This window comes from Bidens hawaiensis, unplaced genomic scaffold, assembly GCF_021521415.1.
Source record: "Bidens hawaiensis isolate Kalapana, Puna unplaced genomic scaffold, B.hawaiensis_p1.1 tig00001382_1, whole genome shotgun sequence".
Classification (NCBI taxonomy): Eukaryota; Viridiplantae; Streptophyta; class Magnoliopsida; order Asterales; family Asteraceae; genus Bidens; species Bidens hawaiensis.
In genome coordinates, this window is record NW_027491078.1 from 3,315,887 (window position 1) to 3,336,250 (window position 20,364).

The 20,364-nt window shown below is 33.9% G+C and overlaps 1 protein-coding gene and 1 pseudogene across 1 annotated transcript; one reads left to right on the plus strand and one right to left on the minus strand.

The window, feature by feature from the left end:
* Positions 1-546: 546 nt before the first annotated feature.
* LOC143573596 (E3 ubiquitin-protein ligase RHA2A pseudogene) lies at positions 547-1,061 on the minus strand (annotated as a pseudogene).
* Positions 1,062-6,193: 5,132 nt separating this feature from the next.
* Positions 6,194-6,727, plus strand: LOC143572840 (uncharacterized). The gene has a single exon (XM_077057890.1). The coding sequence runs from the start codon at positions 6,194-6,196 to the stop codon at positions 6,725-6,727; it is 534 nt and encodes a 177-aa protein (XP_076914005.1).
* The last annotated feature ends 13,637 nt before the right edge of the window (positions 6,728-20,364 follow it).

The following is a 20,364-nucleotide window of genomic DNA, read 5'->3' on the forward strand; positions in this document are numbered from 1 at the left end:
GATGGCCCAATTTGTACATAAGAAAGGCCCATTGGATTTGGTTAAAGAATTACAACCATATTAGCAAGTTGCAACATCAATTTTCATTATCAAAACAAGATTTCTTGAACTATTGTACATTTATATCATGCTTGATTATAAACATTAGCCTTCAAAGTTCAAACAATATATTTGTTTTCAAAGACAAACCAGACATTTCTAATCAGGGTTTCACAATATAACTTCATTTTACATGCCTTTTAAACTACTTTACCGATGAAACGTAAGGTAGTCAAAACCACCACAATTGTATTGTGATAATAACTCATTTTTTTAGTCGGAGGACAATAAAATTTTATTTGACGTCGGATACCTATACTGATACATAATTTTATTCGGTAAATGGTTAACAAACAAAGAGAAATTAACAACCCTAAATATCACCCATTTCCAGTAAAAAAAACCCACACGGTAAAAAAAAAAAAAAAAAACAAACCAAACCCTGGAAACAGACAAACGTACACCTCTTAAAGCCTCAAGTACATGTATACAACTCTCCACCCCAACTCACCTAACCGAAAACCACCCCATGACGTCACCCGACACCCGGCGGCGCGTGACTCTCACGTGCTCGTCACAAACCACCGGTGACCTACACAACGGACACCTAAAGTCCATCTGATCAAGCCACCCATCAAAGCACTCTTTATGGAACACGTGCCGACACGACAGCTTCCGCACGTGGTCTCCATCGGCAAACACGTTCAAACACACGACACAATCTGTGTTCATCATCGTGTCGGATAACCTAGTATTATTATTATTATTAATATTATACTTAAACGAAAAAACCCGGTTCAAGCTCAACTGATCCGCCAGCATAATAATCCCGGACAACCCGGATCCGATGGAGTCGTCCACGTCATCGGGCTGGTAGTGGTAGTGGAGGCCAACAAGGTTGAGGATAAGTGATTGGATGTAACATATGAAGGTTATGATGGATGTTAGGAAGAAGAGTGGAATGGAATCGGATGAAATGTCGGTGAGTTGGCTTTGTAAACCCATTGGAATTGGAATTGGAAGTGGAAGGGTTAACGTGTGTTGCTTAAATATAAATAAGCAGCAGAAAAGAAAGGAAAGAAAGAAGGAAGGCCTAACAACGAGTGGGAGGGTTTTCACTATCGGATGTGGGGGCTAGGCATGTGACATGGGTCCACTTTGGAATTATATATTTTTTAATACAAAATATATATTTATATTTTTATTCTTTGAAGTAGAATATTATAAGTTTATAACAATAATAGTTTTTTTTTTCTGACTTAAATGTTGTACTCAATAAGGATTCAATCATTAACTTCATGTTTTGCAACTTACATAGCAGAGTAGAAATGCTATTATATATATATATTTTTTGTGAAACGACCAACTAAGTAACGCCGGGTACTTTGTACGCGGCTCCCATTGGCTAAAGGTAGTCAGAGCCGGCCACGAGTCCGGACGGACGGAGCCCCTAGCGGTCCACCTATTGAGGGATTCCCCGGATAAAACCCGACCCCCACGCCCGCCAAATGGCACGACAGGAAGGAGCCGGTAAAACCGGGTGAGATCAGGACTCGAACCCTGACAAGCCAGGGTCATCTCTCATATCTCCCATATAAATTGGTGGTAGTGAGGTTTGATCCCCCTACCTCTCACTTGTAAAGTGAGTACTCTATCATTGAGCCACATCCAATTTACCGAATGCTATTATATTTATAATAATGATAATATATAGAATCATATAGGATTAAAGTTTTATATGTAAAAAGATATGTAATAATAGCATTTAATGTGCCTTTAAAAAAATAATAATAATAGCATTTAATGTGTTTTACTTGAAGCAATTAATATTTTTACCTACTTAAATTTGGTGTTGTAATATTTTAAATAAATTTTAGATAGATAAATATTAATTTTGTAAGTTTAAATAAACTAAATATAAAATATTTATGAATTTAACTAATACCGTGTTATAGATCCATGGTTTTCATTCTTTTTACCCACGGGATATGGTCATGAATTAAATTTTCGGCTAGTTATCACAAGCATTTTGCCTTAGTGGTAGTCACGTTGTTTTTTTCTTAAGACGTTAAATAACTGGGGACGATTGAAATCATTTCATCGTTATACTCCGTAAAAATGATGTCTAAAAAATCAATTATTCTATATATAATCACAACTGTAACATAAAAGTTAATTTAAAAAGCTTTTAATGACTCATATAGTCATATGAGACCCGGGTATTGGTTGATGATCCGATAAAAAAAAGATTTAGTAAATTATTTTATGACAAGTGATTTTAAACTAACTTCATCTCTTTTTAAACGGTTCTTTAAAAAACACAATTTTTTGACATGGTATGACCTGTGATATCCAAAATTGATCAAATTGGCATAAATGAGTCATTAAAATATCTATGAGATAGGAATTAGGGCTTAATTTATACACCAAACTTAATTATGTTTGTTTCAATGTTTTTAATAGACAGTTGGGATAAGACAAAATATGTGGTTAAGAGGTAGTCAATTGAGTCAAGTTGGGGATGAATGGGGTTAGGGGTCGTTATCCTTTGTAGGCCAAAAAAAACTTTTTGGTGTACCCATCTTAATTTTTATCATTTTGTGTCATTGTAATATCTGGATCCCAATAGAGAAGAACCAAATACAAAAACTCAACACAAAGGCAGATAAAGATTCTGTCACAACTAAGGCTTAGCTAGAAAAAATAAACAAATTTCTTAGCTCAATAAACCATTTGGTAGGTGTGGCAGTGAGGATAGAAACCGAACAACTGAATTAACTGAGAAAGTTAAACCCGATTATATGAATAGATTAAAAATATTTAGCCATATACTTATTATCTTGATATTTGATTTATAAGACTAAAGCGCGTTTGACCTAGCTACTAGTATGAAGGTGTAAGAAAAGACGTCCTCCTTTATGAGATTATGAGTTGGTTAAAGTCTCATCGTGAGTAAAGATGCATATTTATTAGTGGAGCTATACAGGGTTCGTGTTTGTGATTGGCAGCCGTTAAAAATTGAATCTTAAGGTTATATATGCATAATTAATTGAACATGTGTTGAAAGTAACATTTATATTTTTTTTATTTCGTATAACCAATATGTTACATGTCTAAAAATGTTTTGTTATGACTCTTTTCATAAGTAACATATTAGTTCGCTTATTCGCCCATATAAATTATAAGATTTCCTAATATTTATTTGGTCCAATATACAATTGGCTTTATTAACTCAATGTAGCTTATATATGCTACGTCCAAGGTTATAGGAATGCGTAAGCCAGCAACTGGTGTCAAATAACCCTGCAATTTATATATATATATAGTGTATATTATCACTTTTTGACTGACCCCTAATTTTTTTAACAACGGCCCTATGAAAAAAGTTAACCCTTAACATTTTTTTTTCTCCATACATTGACAACAAAAAGAAAGATTTTTCTTTATTCCATTGGTGTTGAAGTTTATATTGGTTTTAACTTTTAACAGTCACAACAAGCGTTAAAATATGGTATTCTTCAATGGAAACACGTGAAGTGAAATTGCGTGATCAGATGAATGATGAATGCATGAACGATTCTTGCATTTGCTTATCGAAAAACTCAGTTCTTTATGATGGTATGATTTGAAATATAGTAGATTGCTTTCAAAAGAAAATAAACTAAAGTATTATTGTATAAATACTTAGGGGGTGTTTGGGATTCCTTATTTTACCTGCTTATAACTTTTTATTAAGTTAATAAGTTATAATATTGTAACTTATGAAACTTTTTCTCTCACAATATAAACAATTCCAAACACTTTATTACTATTTGAAAAGTTAATAAGTTATAAGTTGATGAAAATAAGCAATCCCAAACACCCCTGTTACGTTTATTTTCTTCAAAATATAATTACCAAATAACAACTTAAATATTAAATAGTCGATATTGTTATTTTTAGCAAATGACATGGTAAGTAGTCACATGACTGAATATCATACCGTAGGTATCCTCAAAATGGGAAATTGATGATTATATGTTTATGTATTTGCGAGAATAGTGACACGTGTAGTCCTACGCTACGTGGATGATAAGCAAGTCACCACCCTTAAAAATATTTTTAACTACTCTACGTGATGATGGTGTCACGTGTACTCTCCATATGGTTTTTCACATCCTTAAAATATTTTTAACTACTATACGTGATGATGGTGACACGTGTAGTCACCACCCTTATTGAGTTACTTATAAGGTTTTTCTTCGACGTACATTGGTGGGTCTTTTGTGCTATCCAAATAAATATATAAGTTGGTGCTAACATTCATAAATTTTAATACGTCAACTCAATCACTTGATACATTCATGAAAAAAAAGAGTAAATAGTTACTTTCGTCCTTGTGATTTGACAAATAATACGAATTTAGTTTAAAAAGTTTATTTTTTGTATATAGACCCTCCATGTTTCTCAATTATTGCCAATTACATTCAAATCACTAACCTCGTTAAATTTAATCGTTAAGTCAGGGGTAGACATGTCTTTTCACTATTTCTTTATTATATGAGTAAAGTGCCAAAATCGTCCCTGAGGTTTGGTCATATTTTCGAATTTCGTCCAAAAATATTTTTTTCGCAAGTAGACTCTCGATTTTTCTCAACCGTTGTCAATTTCCTCCAAATTGTTAACTCGGTCTAAATTTAACGTTAACTTATTGGCATTATTGTCCTTTTACATGTTTGTTTACAATATTGTTATTATGTGTTTGTTTGATGACATATATTAGGGATGAGCTCGGTACTGTACCGGTACCGAAAATCCCGACCCCGAAAATTGTTTGGTACCGGGACGGTACCGGTATTTGAGGTAAAATTCAGGAAATACCGTACCGTACCCGGTCCCGAAAACTAAAAACCTTGGTACCGATTTCGGTATCGGTACCGATTTTGCTCATCCCTAACATATACAACATTTCACGATTCCTATGTTTGAATCCAGTATATTATCCGTTTGTTTATTCTTCTTTATTTTTAGTCATATAAGGGGTTTAGCTCAACGTAATAATAACAACAATGTAAACAAATATGTAAAATGACAGTAAAACCCTGAGTTAACATTAAATTTAGACCGAGCTAACAAATTGGACGAAATTAGCAACAGTAGGGAAACATCGAGGGTCTAATTGCGAAAAAAAATATTTTTGGACGAAATTAGCAAATGTGACCAAACTTTAGGGACGATTTTGGCACTGTACTCATATAATAAAGAAAGAGTGAAAAGACACATCTATCCCTGAGTTAACGATTCAATTTAACGGAGTTAGTGATTTGGATGTAATTGGCAATAATTGGGAAACGTGGAGGGTCCATATGCAAGAAATAAACTTTTTGGACTAAATTCGCATTATTTGCCAAACCACAATGATGAAAATGACACTTTACTCTGGAAAAAAAAAACATACCATCACATAAACAAATACGTAGTATTAGAGCATTCTTATCTCTTTTCATATCTCCAAATCCAAAATTATACTAAAACACATTACATTTTCTCTATCATTCTTAATTAAATAATACTCTTTTATATTTTTATCATTATTTTTTCTCTTTCATTCACTCGCAATCGTTTTCAAATATATTAAAAATTTATAGGGTGTTCCGCAATAATGGTATCAGAGCCTCGTTGCTCTTTTTTAAAAAAATAAAAGAGAGAAACTCTTTGAAACTCTTTAAAAATGGAAAACAAACTCTTGTTTTCAAAAGATTCTGAAGAATCAGAACAACAAACAACTGAAATAATAAATTTCAGTGAAAATGAAAAAGGTTTTTCATCAGATTACATGATTAATTCTGATCAATTATCAAAAATTAACAAGCTTAAATTTAAGCTTAACTCTAAGCAAGTTTTTAACCAACCTAATAATTTACAAAGTCTTGTTTCAAGAGCTTTTACTAGAAAAAATAAAATCTTTTATTGTTTCAACACTGAAGAAATCTCAGTGGATATAAGAGATACATCTGGAGAAATGTATTTACCACTTCTAACAAAGGGAGAAATTGCAAAAAGACTTTTGCAAATAAAACCAGAGTTAAGAAAGTCCCTCTCTATGGTACATATTGGCGCTGTAAAAATTCTCCTAAAAGCACAATTTAGAGATGGAATTAACTTTCAAATAAAAATGGCTCTAGTTGATAATAGAATTATCAATAGACAAGACGCTCTCCTAGGAGCTATACAAGGAAATTTAGCATATGGTAAATTTATGTTTACTGTTTATCCTAAATTTGCCTTACATCGAGATTCAAAAGATTTCGATAAAACTTTAAGTTTCATACATCAGTGTGAAAGAACCGATCTGATGGAACCAGGAAATAAAGTATTTACGATTAATTATTTAATCTCATATGCTTTGACAAATAGTACTCATTCAATTGAGTATAAAGAAAAAGAGAATATATCTATAGAAGATGTATTCTCAGAAATCGGAACCGTTGAGGGAAGTAAGTTTTCAGAGCCTTCACAGTTACGTGAAAATTGGGCAATAGACATTGCTCGAAACAAACAAATACTTGTGTCTAAACCAAGGCATAGTTATGCTGGAACCTCTTCACATTTAAAAGAAGCGGGTAACAGTGAACTTCAATTAATGAGGTCTATGTCTGAAAGGATAGATAAGTACGGTGAAATTTTAAAAGAAGTTATTGGGATATAATGTCCTCAAAACCAATTTTAAATGCTATAGCTACTTTAGAAGAAGAAATTGTTCATAAAGAAGCAGAAATAATCATATATTCAGCAAGAATAAATGAGCAAAAAACAAACTTTATGTTAAGTCATGACAAAAGAACTCTTAATATAAAAATTCTAGAAAAGAAAATCATTACAGCAAAAAATGAAATCAAAAATCTAAAAAAAAGGATGACAGTAATATCTTCCATATGAGTTCGCTCATAAAAATAGAGGAATTAATCAAAGAATTAATTAATAAAATGGACAACATGGCTACTAAAGAAAATTTAGAAGTCATTGCTGCAAAAATTATCAAAGATGTCTTAGACAAAATTGATGATCACGAAAAAACACAGCCTTCAACATCTGTAAGGCAAAAAGAAAAAATCTCTGAAAAATCACAGAAATACTCATTTCCTAACTTCAACGTGGGAAATCCATCATTAGGAAGCTCCAAAAGTCCAAACGCGCTAACTTGGCCTTTTGACTCTAATGAAAAAGACCTGCAAAAGTCATAATAAGACAATGATCAAAAAATCTTTAGAAACAGCCTTTAAAAATACTCAATCTAAAAAGAATGAATATAAAATACTCATTCATCACATACAAATAAAAATTCATTACTTGATGAACGACATCAATATGGATCCTCAAGAAAGGCTTAATAATCTCGCTAAAGAATTTTCAGCCTTATATAATATTAAGAACCATTTACAAGTTCTTAAAGAAAAAGAAATCATCATTTCCATAGCTTAAATCAAAATGAGTTCTATTACGCAAAAATTAGAACAAGTTTTTAATGAACAATTAGATACCCTCCCAGTGGATCAAATTAATGAACTCGTTCAACTTTTGTCTTTAAGCGAAGATGAATGCGAGAAAAAATTTTTAGAAAATAAAAATTTAAACGAAAAATATTTCTCTAAAGAAACAGTTTTGGCTATTCCAGAGCCTAAAACAGAAGAAGAAGATTCTTCAGAAGAAGATGAAATTCCAAGACAAAGTACTAGAATGCATCAAGCTAGTACTAGTTATGGTAGAACACGCCATAAAAAAGCAAAAACTGAGTTCTCTATGCCATATCATAACAATTGACTGTATCTTTGACCTCGAAAAAAGGAAAGAGGTAATTGATAAATGGAATACCGAAATTAGCCTGATAATTCAGTCTAATGAAGAAGAATTCTCTAATGCTAAAACCTTGTTATTATTAATAGAGCATAAGTCCGCGAGAATAATACAAGATTTTATCAAAGGAACCTCCTGGAATGAGGATTTAGATGGTATTGATCTTTTTGAACAAATTATTAACGCCTTATACACTATGTTTTTAGGCCTTGATTTCTTTTCTAATAAAGATCTAGAAAACCAGAAATTGCTTGAAAAAGCAAGACAAAACTTAACAAGAGCACAGTTATGTGACATCTGTCTTTTAGACGAATTCACCTGTTTGTTCGAAACAAATTTATATAAATTAAGTACAGGAGAATACCACTCTTGGGTAGAAGTTTACTTAATGAAAATTCCAATCGTAGGTGAAAAAGCCAAAGAAAGATGGAATAAAGAGAAAAACGGTTTAACAATGCATTCTCTAGGGTTTGCTACTAAAATTGTTAAAGAAGAAATTGCTACATATTGTGATTTCTCTAAGAAACAAAAACAGCTAAAAAGATTCAACAAAAACTGTTGCAAGAAATTAGCAGAAATTCCACAGTTATCTTTCGGCTGTGAGCAAATAAAAGATAAACAATATTTCAAAAAGAAATATAAAAAAAGGTATAAACCAAAGAAAAGATTTTGGAAAAATAAAAAGAAAAAATTTACTCATGGTAAATACTTCTCAAAAGAAAAACCTAAGGTTTGTCCTCAAGGAAAAAAGAAATGTAGATGTTGGATATGCTCTGAGGAAGGGCATTATGCTAACGAATGTCCTAATAGACAAAAATTTCCAGAGAAAGCGAAGCTTATCTCTATAGCAAAAACTGATGGGTATTTTCCCTCTGAAGATATTTTTGAGGAATATAGGCAAGTATATTCATTAAAAATAATTAGCGATTCATCTTCTGAAGACTTCTCGACAGAAGAATCAGAATGAATAAAAATCTAATTATCAATTGGAAAGAAGACATTTTACACTTTTGTTTTGGTCTTCAAAAGAAAAAAGAGTTAGTATATTCAAACATAACTAATCCTAACTCAATTTATATCAAAGGAAAAATTTTCCTAAAAGGATATAAAATAATAACACTACACTGTTATATAGACACAGGGGCAAGTCTATGTCTTGCAAGCAAGTATGTTATACCCGATGAATTATGGGAAAATACTCCCAGAAGCATTGACGTAACAATTGCTAATCAAGAAACAATTAAGTTGGATAAAGTCTGTAGAAATCTGATTGTCTATTTCTCAGGAGAACCTTTTATTATTCCAACAATATATCAACAGGAATCAGGTATTGATATACTCTTAGGAAACAATTTATGTCAGTTATATGGACCATTTACCCAATGGCTTGATAGAATATCTTTTCATCTTAATCAGGAAATGATTTTGATTAAAAAAGTAACAAAAGCCTTTCAATTAGGAAAGCCCGGATTTCTTGAATCTATGAAAAAAGATTCAAAAATAAAACAAATACCAGGTACTAATATAACTCAGGAAGTTATAAAACCTGAAGAAAAATATTTTCTAGAAATAAGAAAGTATCAAAAAATTGAAGAAATACTTGAGAAAGTATGCTCAGAAAATCCTATAGATCCGGAAAAATCCAAAAAATGGATGAAAGCGTCAATAGAGTTAATTGATCCAAAAACTATAATCAGGGTAAAACCTATGAAATATAGTCCCCAGGATAGGGAAGAGTTTAAAAAACAAATCAAAGAACTATTAGATCTTAAATTAATAGTCCCAAGTAAATCTCCTCACATGTCTCCTGCATTTTTAGTTGAAAATGAGGCAGAAAAAAGAAGAGGAAAAAAGCGAATGGTTGTAAATTATAAAGCAATCAATGCAGCTACTAAAGGTGATAGCCATAACCTCCCGTGTATGCAGGAGTTACTAACCCTCTTAAGAGGCAAAACCATTTTTTCAAGTTTCGATTGCAAAAGTGGTTTCTGGCAGGTACTATTAGATGAAGAATCTCAGTTATTAACTGCATTTACATGCCCAGACGGACATTATCAATGGAAGGTAGTTCCCTTTGGTTTAAAACAAGCTCCCAGCATATTTCAAAGACATATGCAAAACGCTTTAAGAGGATTTGAAGAATATTGTACCGTCTATGTTGACGATATAATAGTTTTCTCAAACTCCGAAGAAAAGCATTATTTTCATGTTTTTTCAGTTCTAAAAACAATTGAAAAATATGGGATAATTTTATCTAAAAAGAAAGCAAATCATTTTAAAACAAAAATAAATTTCTTAGGCTTAGAAATTGACCAAGGGACTCATTGTCCTCAAAAACACATTTTAGAAAATTTGCATAAATTTCCTAATATCTTAGAAGACAAAAAACATCTTCAAAGATTTTTGGGTGTTTTAACTTATGCAGAAAGTTATATCCCAAAACTTGCAGAGCTTAGAAAACCGTTACAGGTAAAATTAAAGAAAGATTATGTATAGGAATGGAAACAATCCGATACTGATTACATAAAAAAGATAAAGAAAAAATTAACAGAATTTCCAAAACTTTATCTCCCAAAAGAAAAAGATTTTCTTATTATAGAAACAGATGCCTCAAATGATTTTTGGGGAGGAGTTCTAAAGGCTAAAACAGCCGAAAAAGAAGAGATATGCAGATACACTTCGGGAAGCTTTAAACCAGCTGAACGAAATTATCACAGTAATGAAAAAGAATTACTGGCGGTAAAAAATACTATCTCAAAATTTTCCATTTATCTCACTCCTGTAAAATTTCTAGTCAGAACAGATAACAAAAATTTTACTTATTTCCTTAAAACAAAAATTTCTGGAGATAATAAACAAGGACGCCTCGTCAGATGGCAAATGTGGTTCTCAAGATATGCTTTTGATATTGAGCACCTTGAGGGGCCAAAAAATGTCTTGGCTGATTGCCTTACACGTGATTTTCAAAATAATTGAAATCACTATTCACCCGGTTATAAATAAGGACCACACAGGTTAATATTGATCATCTCAAAAATCAATATCTCTTTTGATAAATTTTAAGTAAAGAGGGTTCTGGTTTAGAAAATAAACTTTTCAAGAAAGGTTTTTTTTTTAATCCTCTCATGGATGAATTAAAGGCATTACGCCTTAAAGAAAAATTCTTGATTATTGAGCTGAAGGCCATTCAAGAAAAAATAGCTTTATATGACGAAAGTCTAAAAGCAACAACTGTTAATTCAGAACAGGAATCCGAAAGGATACAATCTGAATCTATTCCCTTACAAACGGCTAAGGGTAAAGAACACTCAAGTCCGTTAACTCCTGTTGCTTTGGAAAAAAGCAAAAATAAGGTAAATGAAGAACCACAATCTTCATCTAGTCCAGCAGCAAACGGCTCTGGTAAAGACACAACAAATCCGTTGATGGCTGACAGTTTGCCAAAAACTGAAAAGGTCTCTCTTAGACCAAGTTATTCAGAAATGGCTAACAAACCAGAAAAAGATACTTCTAGATTTTATGTCATTTTTGACGGTGATCACAGAGGCATTTATGAAGACTGGTCTCTAGTCTCCAAATACACCTCGGGAAATTCCTACCCATTTAAAAAATACAAAACTCTGTATCAAGCTCAACAAGAAGCTACACGTTTTTCTGCAGAATTCGGCAGAAAAGAAATACCTCTAAAGGTACTAACTTTTCCTGAACCTTTAAAACCCAGGAAACCAGAAAAAATTATAGAGTTTAGAGAAGCTCCCACAAATCTCTCAAAAATAACACGTTTTGAGGAAAAAGAAGAAAAGGATATCATATCCTTGGATGAATTCAGGACAATATGGTCTAAAGCAAGGTCCCTTAGTCAAAACGATTTTGAGTCCGAACATATCTACACTGAAGACAAGGCCACCAAAAGCCTAATTGTTTTTTGTCCAGGCTCTAGCCCAGAACTTGTTTCTCTAGCGTTTTCAGCCGGATTAATCAAGTTTATTTATCCTGCGTCTAATTTACTAGAAATCAGTTTATTGACAGAAGGAATGAAGAAAGCAATTAAAAACTTTCGAAAGAAAATCGCAGCTGCAAAGGATGCAAATATCTTTGTCAAATGCACATCCACTCTCCCTGATTGGTATCAAGGAAGTAATTTTCCCGCCTACCATCACCTAGAAATTGGCCTAGCCAAAACAAGAACTGTCAATCCTTCAAAAATTATGAATGATGATGAAGACATTGAAAACTGGAGTTCAATCAGAACAGAAAGATTCATTAGGATCTTTCATAATCTTGATAAAATCAAAAGAGGAAACTTTAATAAAGTAAATTATTGCAGCAGAAATTGCATTATTACAAGCTATAGAACATCGCCTCTTCCACAAACCGAAAGGACAGCTATCAATAATTTCACACAACAAATTATTGAAAATAAAGTGGAGGTCAGCCCCACCACTAAAGAAAAACTTTGCCAAAAGATAAAAGAAATTATTGAAGACCACCAATGCACATGGTGCAAAGCAAAAAGCAGCTCTTCCACTGAAGAAGGAATCTACTTTTCAGAAGAAAACACCAGAGAACTGGACCCAACACATGGGTATATAGACTAAAAACGTCATCAATGACGATAGAAGAAGGCCATTTTGGTCATTTGTAAAAATCTGCTTCTCCTATATAAAGAAGTATGATTTAGGTTTAAGGGCATCGACACTCGCCCCTTTTCTTTTACTTGTAATTTTCTTAAAGCATGTGTGAGTAAAATCTCCTTAGAGGAGAAACGATGTAGATATCAAGAAGTTTTTCCTTCGGGAAAAACAGTTATGAAATAAAAATATCCTTTTAAATCTTACTCCTTTATCTTCTTCATAATAAATTTGCACTCTGTAAAACCTGGAATCCTATGTAGCCGCCAAAAAGAGTACCGTTTAGCCAAGAGGGCGTTAGGGAAAGCATGGTGTTGTTGGATTGGTCACTTACAGATGATCAGAATTTACAAGAACAAGATAGATTGATTACAGATTGAAAGGTATAAATTTATTTCTGCTGTTATTATATTTCAAATGATTCTATATATGTTTCTCCTTACATTCAAGAAATATATCTTTCCTTAAACAAAATATTTTTTAACAAACTGTTCCGCAATAATGGTATCAGAGCCTCGTTGCTCTTTTTTAAAAAAATAAGAGAGAGAAACTCTTTCTTATTTTTTGAAAAATAAGATATTGATTTTAAGTAAATCAATATTATAAACCCTAATCCACTCAACGGCACCCTAAACCACTCCATATATTATAAAAACTCCACTCACTAAATTTGACGAACGGATTGTGAATGCTTTTAGAGTAGCATGAATAAGTGCTAAAACTTCCAAATTGCTTTGACGTTGATGTTTGTATTTTTATTTTTGAAACCACAGTCCACATATGTGTAAGTGATACATAAGTAACTGAAAGCGGTTCTCAATTGGTCTAAAACAAACTTAATTAGCACCCGAGGAGTTGTCTGATTCGAGCGATCTTAAGGAGATTTTTAAGTTGTTCTCTTGTAATGACAATAAGGAGGACTGGTGGAGTTGGAATGAAGACTCCATGGGTAAGTTTTCTGTTCAAGATTCGAGATGAATTATGGTGGGGAAGCTTGTGGTGACAGTGCCCCAGTTTACGAGTGGGAGAGTTGGGTCCCCAGTCCCCACAATTTTTTTGAGGCTATTTCAAAACCGGAGTCATGTTGTGTTCAACCTCATTGCTAAAGGATGTTCTTAGTTTTGAATGATTGTCGGTGTTGTGTATCTTAACATTGCTTTCTTGGATTTTTCTTGGATTGTTACGTGGCTAAAGCGGCTTGGAGGGTCGTATCATTTTGGTGTGGGTCAAACTTGACTAGTCAGGGCTCTCTTAAGCAATTTATGGATGTCTCGAAGGAGCCCCAACATTAAATGGAAGACATTTATTGAAGGCGATTATATACTCCTCTTTATGGTTTATTTGGAAGCAAAGGAACAAGAGGCCAGAGGGTGTCAACTTTCGGACTCTCTTTGACGAGTTCATAGTCCACAACAAGATGTTTGTTCGGTTGGATAAAGCTTAGGTCGAAACCCAAAGGATTTGGACGGGATGGTTTGGGTTAGTTCTTAGTTGCATTGTATTGAGGCTTGAATGGCCTATCGGGTTGATTACTTGATTTGTTGTTCTTTTTACTATTTCATTTTCTTATTTTCTTTTACTTGTTTTGTTTTGTTTTTTGAGCTTCCCGCTTGAGACGCTTGCAACTTATGTTATCATGAATACTTATTTTAATATTAATACTTGTTCTCACAAACGATTATATCAACGCGATATTATTACATAATTGCTTTGAAAATAAAACAAATGATAAGCCTATGTATGAACTCGATGGATTCACATCTAAATGATGTCCATAAGTTATGTTTAAATAATTGGTATGTAACAACCGCCTTAAGTTATGATTAAATATTCTTTTTAGGTGTCGATTAATGACGTACAAGTCCACAAATGAGCCGATTGAAACCACTTCACTACACTTTCCAAAATAACTAATTGTCTTACTTAAAGCGGCATTGCTCCCTTAGCTAATGGCAACTGTTTGTTTTTTATAATCATTCGTTTCTATTAAAGTTTTAAAACAAAAATTGGTTCATGAAATAATATAAATACAAATAACTCCATATTTCTAAAATTTAAAAAGGTAGGAAAAAAGATGTTAACTATCGTGCAATTTACACATCTAGTTCAAAGATCCAAGAAGTCGGTTGGCAGGTAAAACCTCGTTTTTCATATCTTAATTGCGTTGACTGCATCGGAAACATTTTAAACTTGTAAGACCCCGAATCTCGGGAATCCTACAGTTGGTAATCATATCCAAAAATTCTCAAAAATTTAAAACCAAACTTGTTCATCTTATTAAAATTAGTTCAGAGTAATAAACAGCGGAATAATAAACATCAAAATTCCCAAAAACCAGGAAAAGTGCCAAAACCAAAATTTAAATGCTTATAGTAATAAATTAAAAGAAACAATTTGCATTATTAATTCTTTGACTAGATATGCCTTCAACCGTCTGAGTAGTCTCTGGCACGTACAAGCGGTAATCTCCAATCCTCAACCTGAAATCAATCTAACATACACACAAAGTCAGCTTGAGCTGAGTGAGTTCAAGTTTTATAAGTAACATCCATCAAGCAATTTAATTTCATAGGTATAAAATATAGGAGAAAATCTTAAGTACGTAGATATATAAATTTCCTTGGTCAAATCATAAGTAAATAAAATAATAAATAATCCTTCTTGATCAAATCATAAGTAAATAAAATAATAAATATATTTTCTTGATTAAACACGCAACACGGGCCTCCTCACCCCGGGTCTTCCCCAAGTAATATATTTGACTCGGTTGCGGTTTAACAAAACCAAAATCACGCAACGCGAGCCTCCTCACCCCGGGTCATCCCCAAATAATATATTTGACTCGGTCACGGTTTAACATACCTAAACACGTGATACGGACCTCCTCACCCCGGGTCTCCCCAAGTAATATATTTGACCCAACCACGGTTTAGCAGGATGGCGGGCCTCCTCACCCTGGGTCTTCCCCAAGTAATATATTTGACCCGCCGGGACATAAACATGCAACACGGGCCTCCTCACCACGGGTCTTCCCCAAGTAATATATTTGACCCGGTCACAGTTTACCAACACATACACATACACATTCACATACACACTTACAAACATCTAATTCAAACATTCAACCAGACCATATCATCACTTTCAATCCATAAATAATGGATAATCTAGGAATTAATACTAGGCCTAATAGCAACCTCGAGCCTAGTCCACAAGTAATATGTATAACCTTAAGGAACATACGACCACAACGAGTCTAAAATATCCTAAGGCATAGAATATAATTCAAACGTAGCTTTCTAAATGCACAATCACAAATAAGGCCATGTAATACCATCCAAATAGTTTAAACGAGTAAAATCGGGTAAAATTGTAATAAGGTGTGTATGCTAGCCCAAAACGTAAAAAGGTAAAAAGGGGCATCATGAACTCACCTGACACAAGACACGATTTCACCACGAGCTAGAGAACCCCTAAGTATCCCCAAAACTCAAACGCCTGTCGGTTTACATACAATCATTACTAACGACATCGAAAGGACTCGTTGATCCTACGAGACGTTCTAACATGGTTCGAGTTACCTAAAGCCTCGACCTTGTCAATCTCAATCATAACAGCCCCCCCCCCCCCCCCCCCCGGGCCTTACATTCACCAACGCGACCCTTAGATACTCCCGGGAATAAAGAATTCCCAAATTATCCCCGGAAGCACTAGGTGACACCAACACGCGCGTTTAAGAGTTTTTTAGGCAATTAACATCCAACTCAGCCCCGTGTGGACCCAATATGATAGATTCACAGCCAAAAAGTCCACACGATGCTACACGAGTCAAATGGGTCAGTAACTCGCAAGCACAACGCACCAACTAATCAATAAACGCGAATACGCGTTGTACCAACCCGTTTGAATAACCGACAACCAATTCAGCCCCAATACTTATAAAAATCATTTTCCACAGCCCGTACTTAAACCAAAGCTATCCGAACTGAATTGGTCGTCACTCATTTCATCCCTCGCGTTAAACGCAATAGAACACTATTCTAGACAACTGAAAACTAGTTTTCAATCTACAACTAGTTGATCAATCAAACGAACACCAATGGACACGATTATAAAGTATGTTATACTAGACGTACCTACGAAGATTTTGGTGCAAAAACCCCAACCAAAACAGTCCCGAAATTGCTCAATTGGACAGCCACCCGGTAAGCCTAAAAACAACCGTTTTTCGACGAATAAACGAGCCAGACGGATGAATTAAGGTGAAAAAGAGTTGAAACAATATAGTATCGACCTGGAACGAGTCTCGGGAGGCTGGAGAAGGGCTGGTTTGCACGCAAAAAGAGAAGGGGGGGTCTAGGGGGCGCCGATTAGAATTTAGGGTATGGGTTAGGGTTAAATTTTTTTTTATATAATAATAATAATATAACATTCTAGCCCTTCAAATTTACTAATGGTTGAACTTGCATGAAAAGTTAAGTATGATAAGTTTACGAGGGTGGCAAGAAGCTCCTGGGAGAATGCCGGGTCAAGCCGGAAAGGTGTACACAACACTACAAGGTTAAACCTTTTATCGGAAATTAACGGACGTTACAAAACTGGATGAACTGATTGATATTATGAGTTGAGCGATTTTGGTTGGTTTTAATAACGAATAACAATGTTAATTGCGAGTGTTAAAAACAAATAAAGATTGGCATCATAAGTTATTTGATTTTTATGATTAAAACAAATTTATTAATATTATATTGGTAATCAAGATTCAAGAATATTTATTGTTAATAAGTATTGGTTGGGGTTAAAGGTTTGTCTTTTGGACTAAAGATTAAGATTCAAACCCTAACATGAAAATATATTCTCTTGAAGCATTTTAGAAGTAGGAGTATATGAGTGTAGTGTGTGGTTACTAGCCGTTCAAAAAAAATAATAAATAAATAAAAATAAGATATACATGAATTGAAAATTTAAAGTTTTTGTAATTGATAAACCCATTTTAAAATTCTACTTTGTGAGAAATAGGTCCCAACATTCTCATTTACACACGACACATAAACAGAACCCTAAATCTTGAATTGTCCCAACCAAACAAATCATTTTTTCTTTTTATTTTTTTATTTTACCTGCGTAATAAATCTTTATACACCCTTAATAAATATTAATAAATCTTCAAAAACTCTCTACTTTTGAAATGACAATATTTTCTTATTGGTCAATCTCTCTATAATTCTTCATAAATCTCCATACATGTATTATCCTATTTGTTTTTCTATGGCTACGAAAATAATAGCTTCTTGCATTGCGGGTGGTTCATGAATTAAATATACAATGGAAGGTCGATGTTGTATCCTTCGATAGAATCATAGGAATAGGACATGAATATCTCAATCAGCATAATTGCAAGTCATATTTATTTAGTAGTTAATGGAATTATTAAATCTCAAGATGTATGACTCAACCAAATAATTGTGACTTCTGGTCTTATATGAGACATGAGAATAAAATAAGATGAAACAAATTAGTTGTTAAAAAAATGGAATTATTATATCAAATTAAGGTTCCAGGTCGTTTGTGTATCTTGTTTTGATGTTTCCACTAGACTTTGACCTGTGTGCATTTGTTTGGTTTGGACCGTCACAAATGAACATGCTAGTTTTTAAGGAGTCAAGCAAATGAAGTGATCTAATGTTTAATCACAACAAAAACATAGTCGAATTCAGAAATCAGTCACTAGGTTCGTTCGATAATCAGAGTAATGACGAGATTACAACCAAAGAAACCATAAACACTAAGAAGAGGAGATGGGAAGATCAGTTATTAGAGCAGGGGATGAGAGAAGAAGATCAAACACACATCTATCATATTCGTTTTCCCATACTTCTATCTTTTGCTTGTTTATATCCTGCAACATTCCTAATTCATTTCCATTGTTGGGCCGCCTTAACCGGGCTGGTTGGGCTCGGGTCCGTTTCATAACATTACTCCCCCCTTTCAAATTCACCTGGTTCTCAAGGTGTAAGGTTGTAAGAAAAACATAGATGCAGGAGTGCCATTTATCTACCTGCGTTGCACTCATTTGTGTTGGGAATGGACTATCAGCCCGTGCCAAAAGTTTGTATTCCAAAAGTTCAAGTGATAAAGGGCTGAAAATGACGGTATGGCAGAAACCAAATGCACATATTCTTGTTTGTTGAAGTGTGGATAACCAAAAGAAGGAACCAAGGCCGAAGGCTGATTGGGTAAGAAATCGATACGAGGGGTTTGAGTACCGGTTGGAGTTATCAAAGAGGGTAAAATGGTCGTAACACCACAAACTTTAATGCTAAATGGAGTATGATCACATGTTGCAAGTTGTTGAGCAGGGTGAAATACTTTGTAGTGAATAATTTATTGTCAATGTTTTATACCTCAATAATTTGTGTGTGGACACAAGATATTTGGCATTTAGTGGCTGTATAATATGTGGTAAATTTCAGTAGTTCCTCTATGATCCATGTGATACTCAAAAGGCGTCGGAGTGAGTCGTTTACACCTGTTGAAAGTTGAGTAAGTTCCCCATGGTCAATGCTCTATATTTATCTAACATCCTTGAAGCATAATTAAAATCTTCATCAGATACATTTATTTTTAAAACTTCAATCAATTCAGCATCTGTGCATCTCTTTTTGAAATTCTGGCGTTCAGGTTCCATATTACAAGAAGTATTCCGCGCATAAAAGTTTCGACAGTTTATATTCGATGAAGATACCAATGGTCTAGATTGAGTTTGATTGTGGTCCCCAAGGCTAGAATGACCCGTTTTTCTCTCTTTACTAGATGGTGAATTCGCAACTGCATAACTAATTTGATGATTTGGACCCGCAAATTCTTCATGATGAGTTAAAAGTTGACAAGGAGAATCTATGAACCAAGCATCGGAGTTGACTCTAAAGGTTGACTCATTAGCAACAGTATTTCGTAGCATTAATCGTAATCCCATATCCAAAAGCGAATCAACTCTGCCATTATAATGTCGGTTTAGAAGTGTACCCACCTTTGCGGTGTAAACAACACCGGACATTAGATTACCAAAGTTCCTTACCTGCAGAACTAATGAGTGCAACTTATTTGTGGCTGTTAAATGGTCTATGAGAATTCGAACAAGATTAGTCTTCATGAGCTCACTTGTTAGAATATCTGAAAGAGTCGATAAATAGACAACAACCCGCGATATTTCATGTACTAACTCAATGCCCAATGTCGTCAAATGTTGAATTATGGCATCGGCCACCACATCAAATTCTTGGCTAGTTCGAAGGGCATAACTAGTGTCTCCATATATAAAAGGTATCATCCAGATAGTATCATCAAACTTTTGAACAAATAAATTCTGTTGCATCCAAATAGCCAAATCAAGGTCATGCAAAGGGAATATAAAAAGCTTGGTGGTGTAAGCTAATTTAGTTTTCCACTTATGCCACAGATGCACTATGACACTTTGTTCATTAACTAGCAATATAACACCATCAACAAGCCTAAAAGGAGCTATCATGCTATTTGAAACATAGATACATCTTGGTGTATTCATGATATGGCACAAAGAGTAGTTGAAGTGAGAACCATTTGTTGTAGGTGAAGTACCAGAGGTCACACCAATTTGTTGAGCTGGTTGATTGGAGAATTGTAAGAAACCAGGAGGTAGCCACTTCTGAGATTGATTGTTGGTCTCTTGGGTTTGACGCGTATCAAGAAAAGCTAGCCCGAGTTGGCTAACTGGCTTAACAAGTCCCTTTAGAGTACCGACATCGATGATGATATCAATATAATCTCGGTATATGATAATATCTCCAGCATTTACAGTATTAAAGATCAACTGATTTTGCAG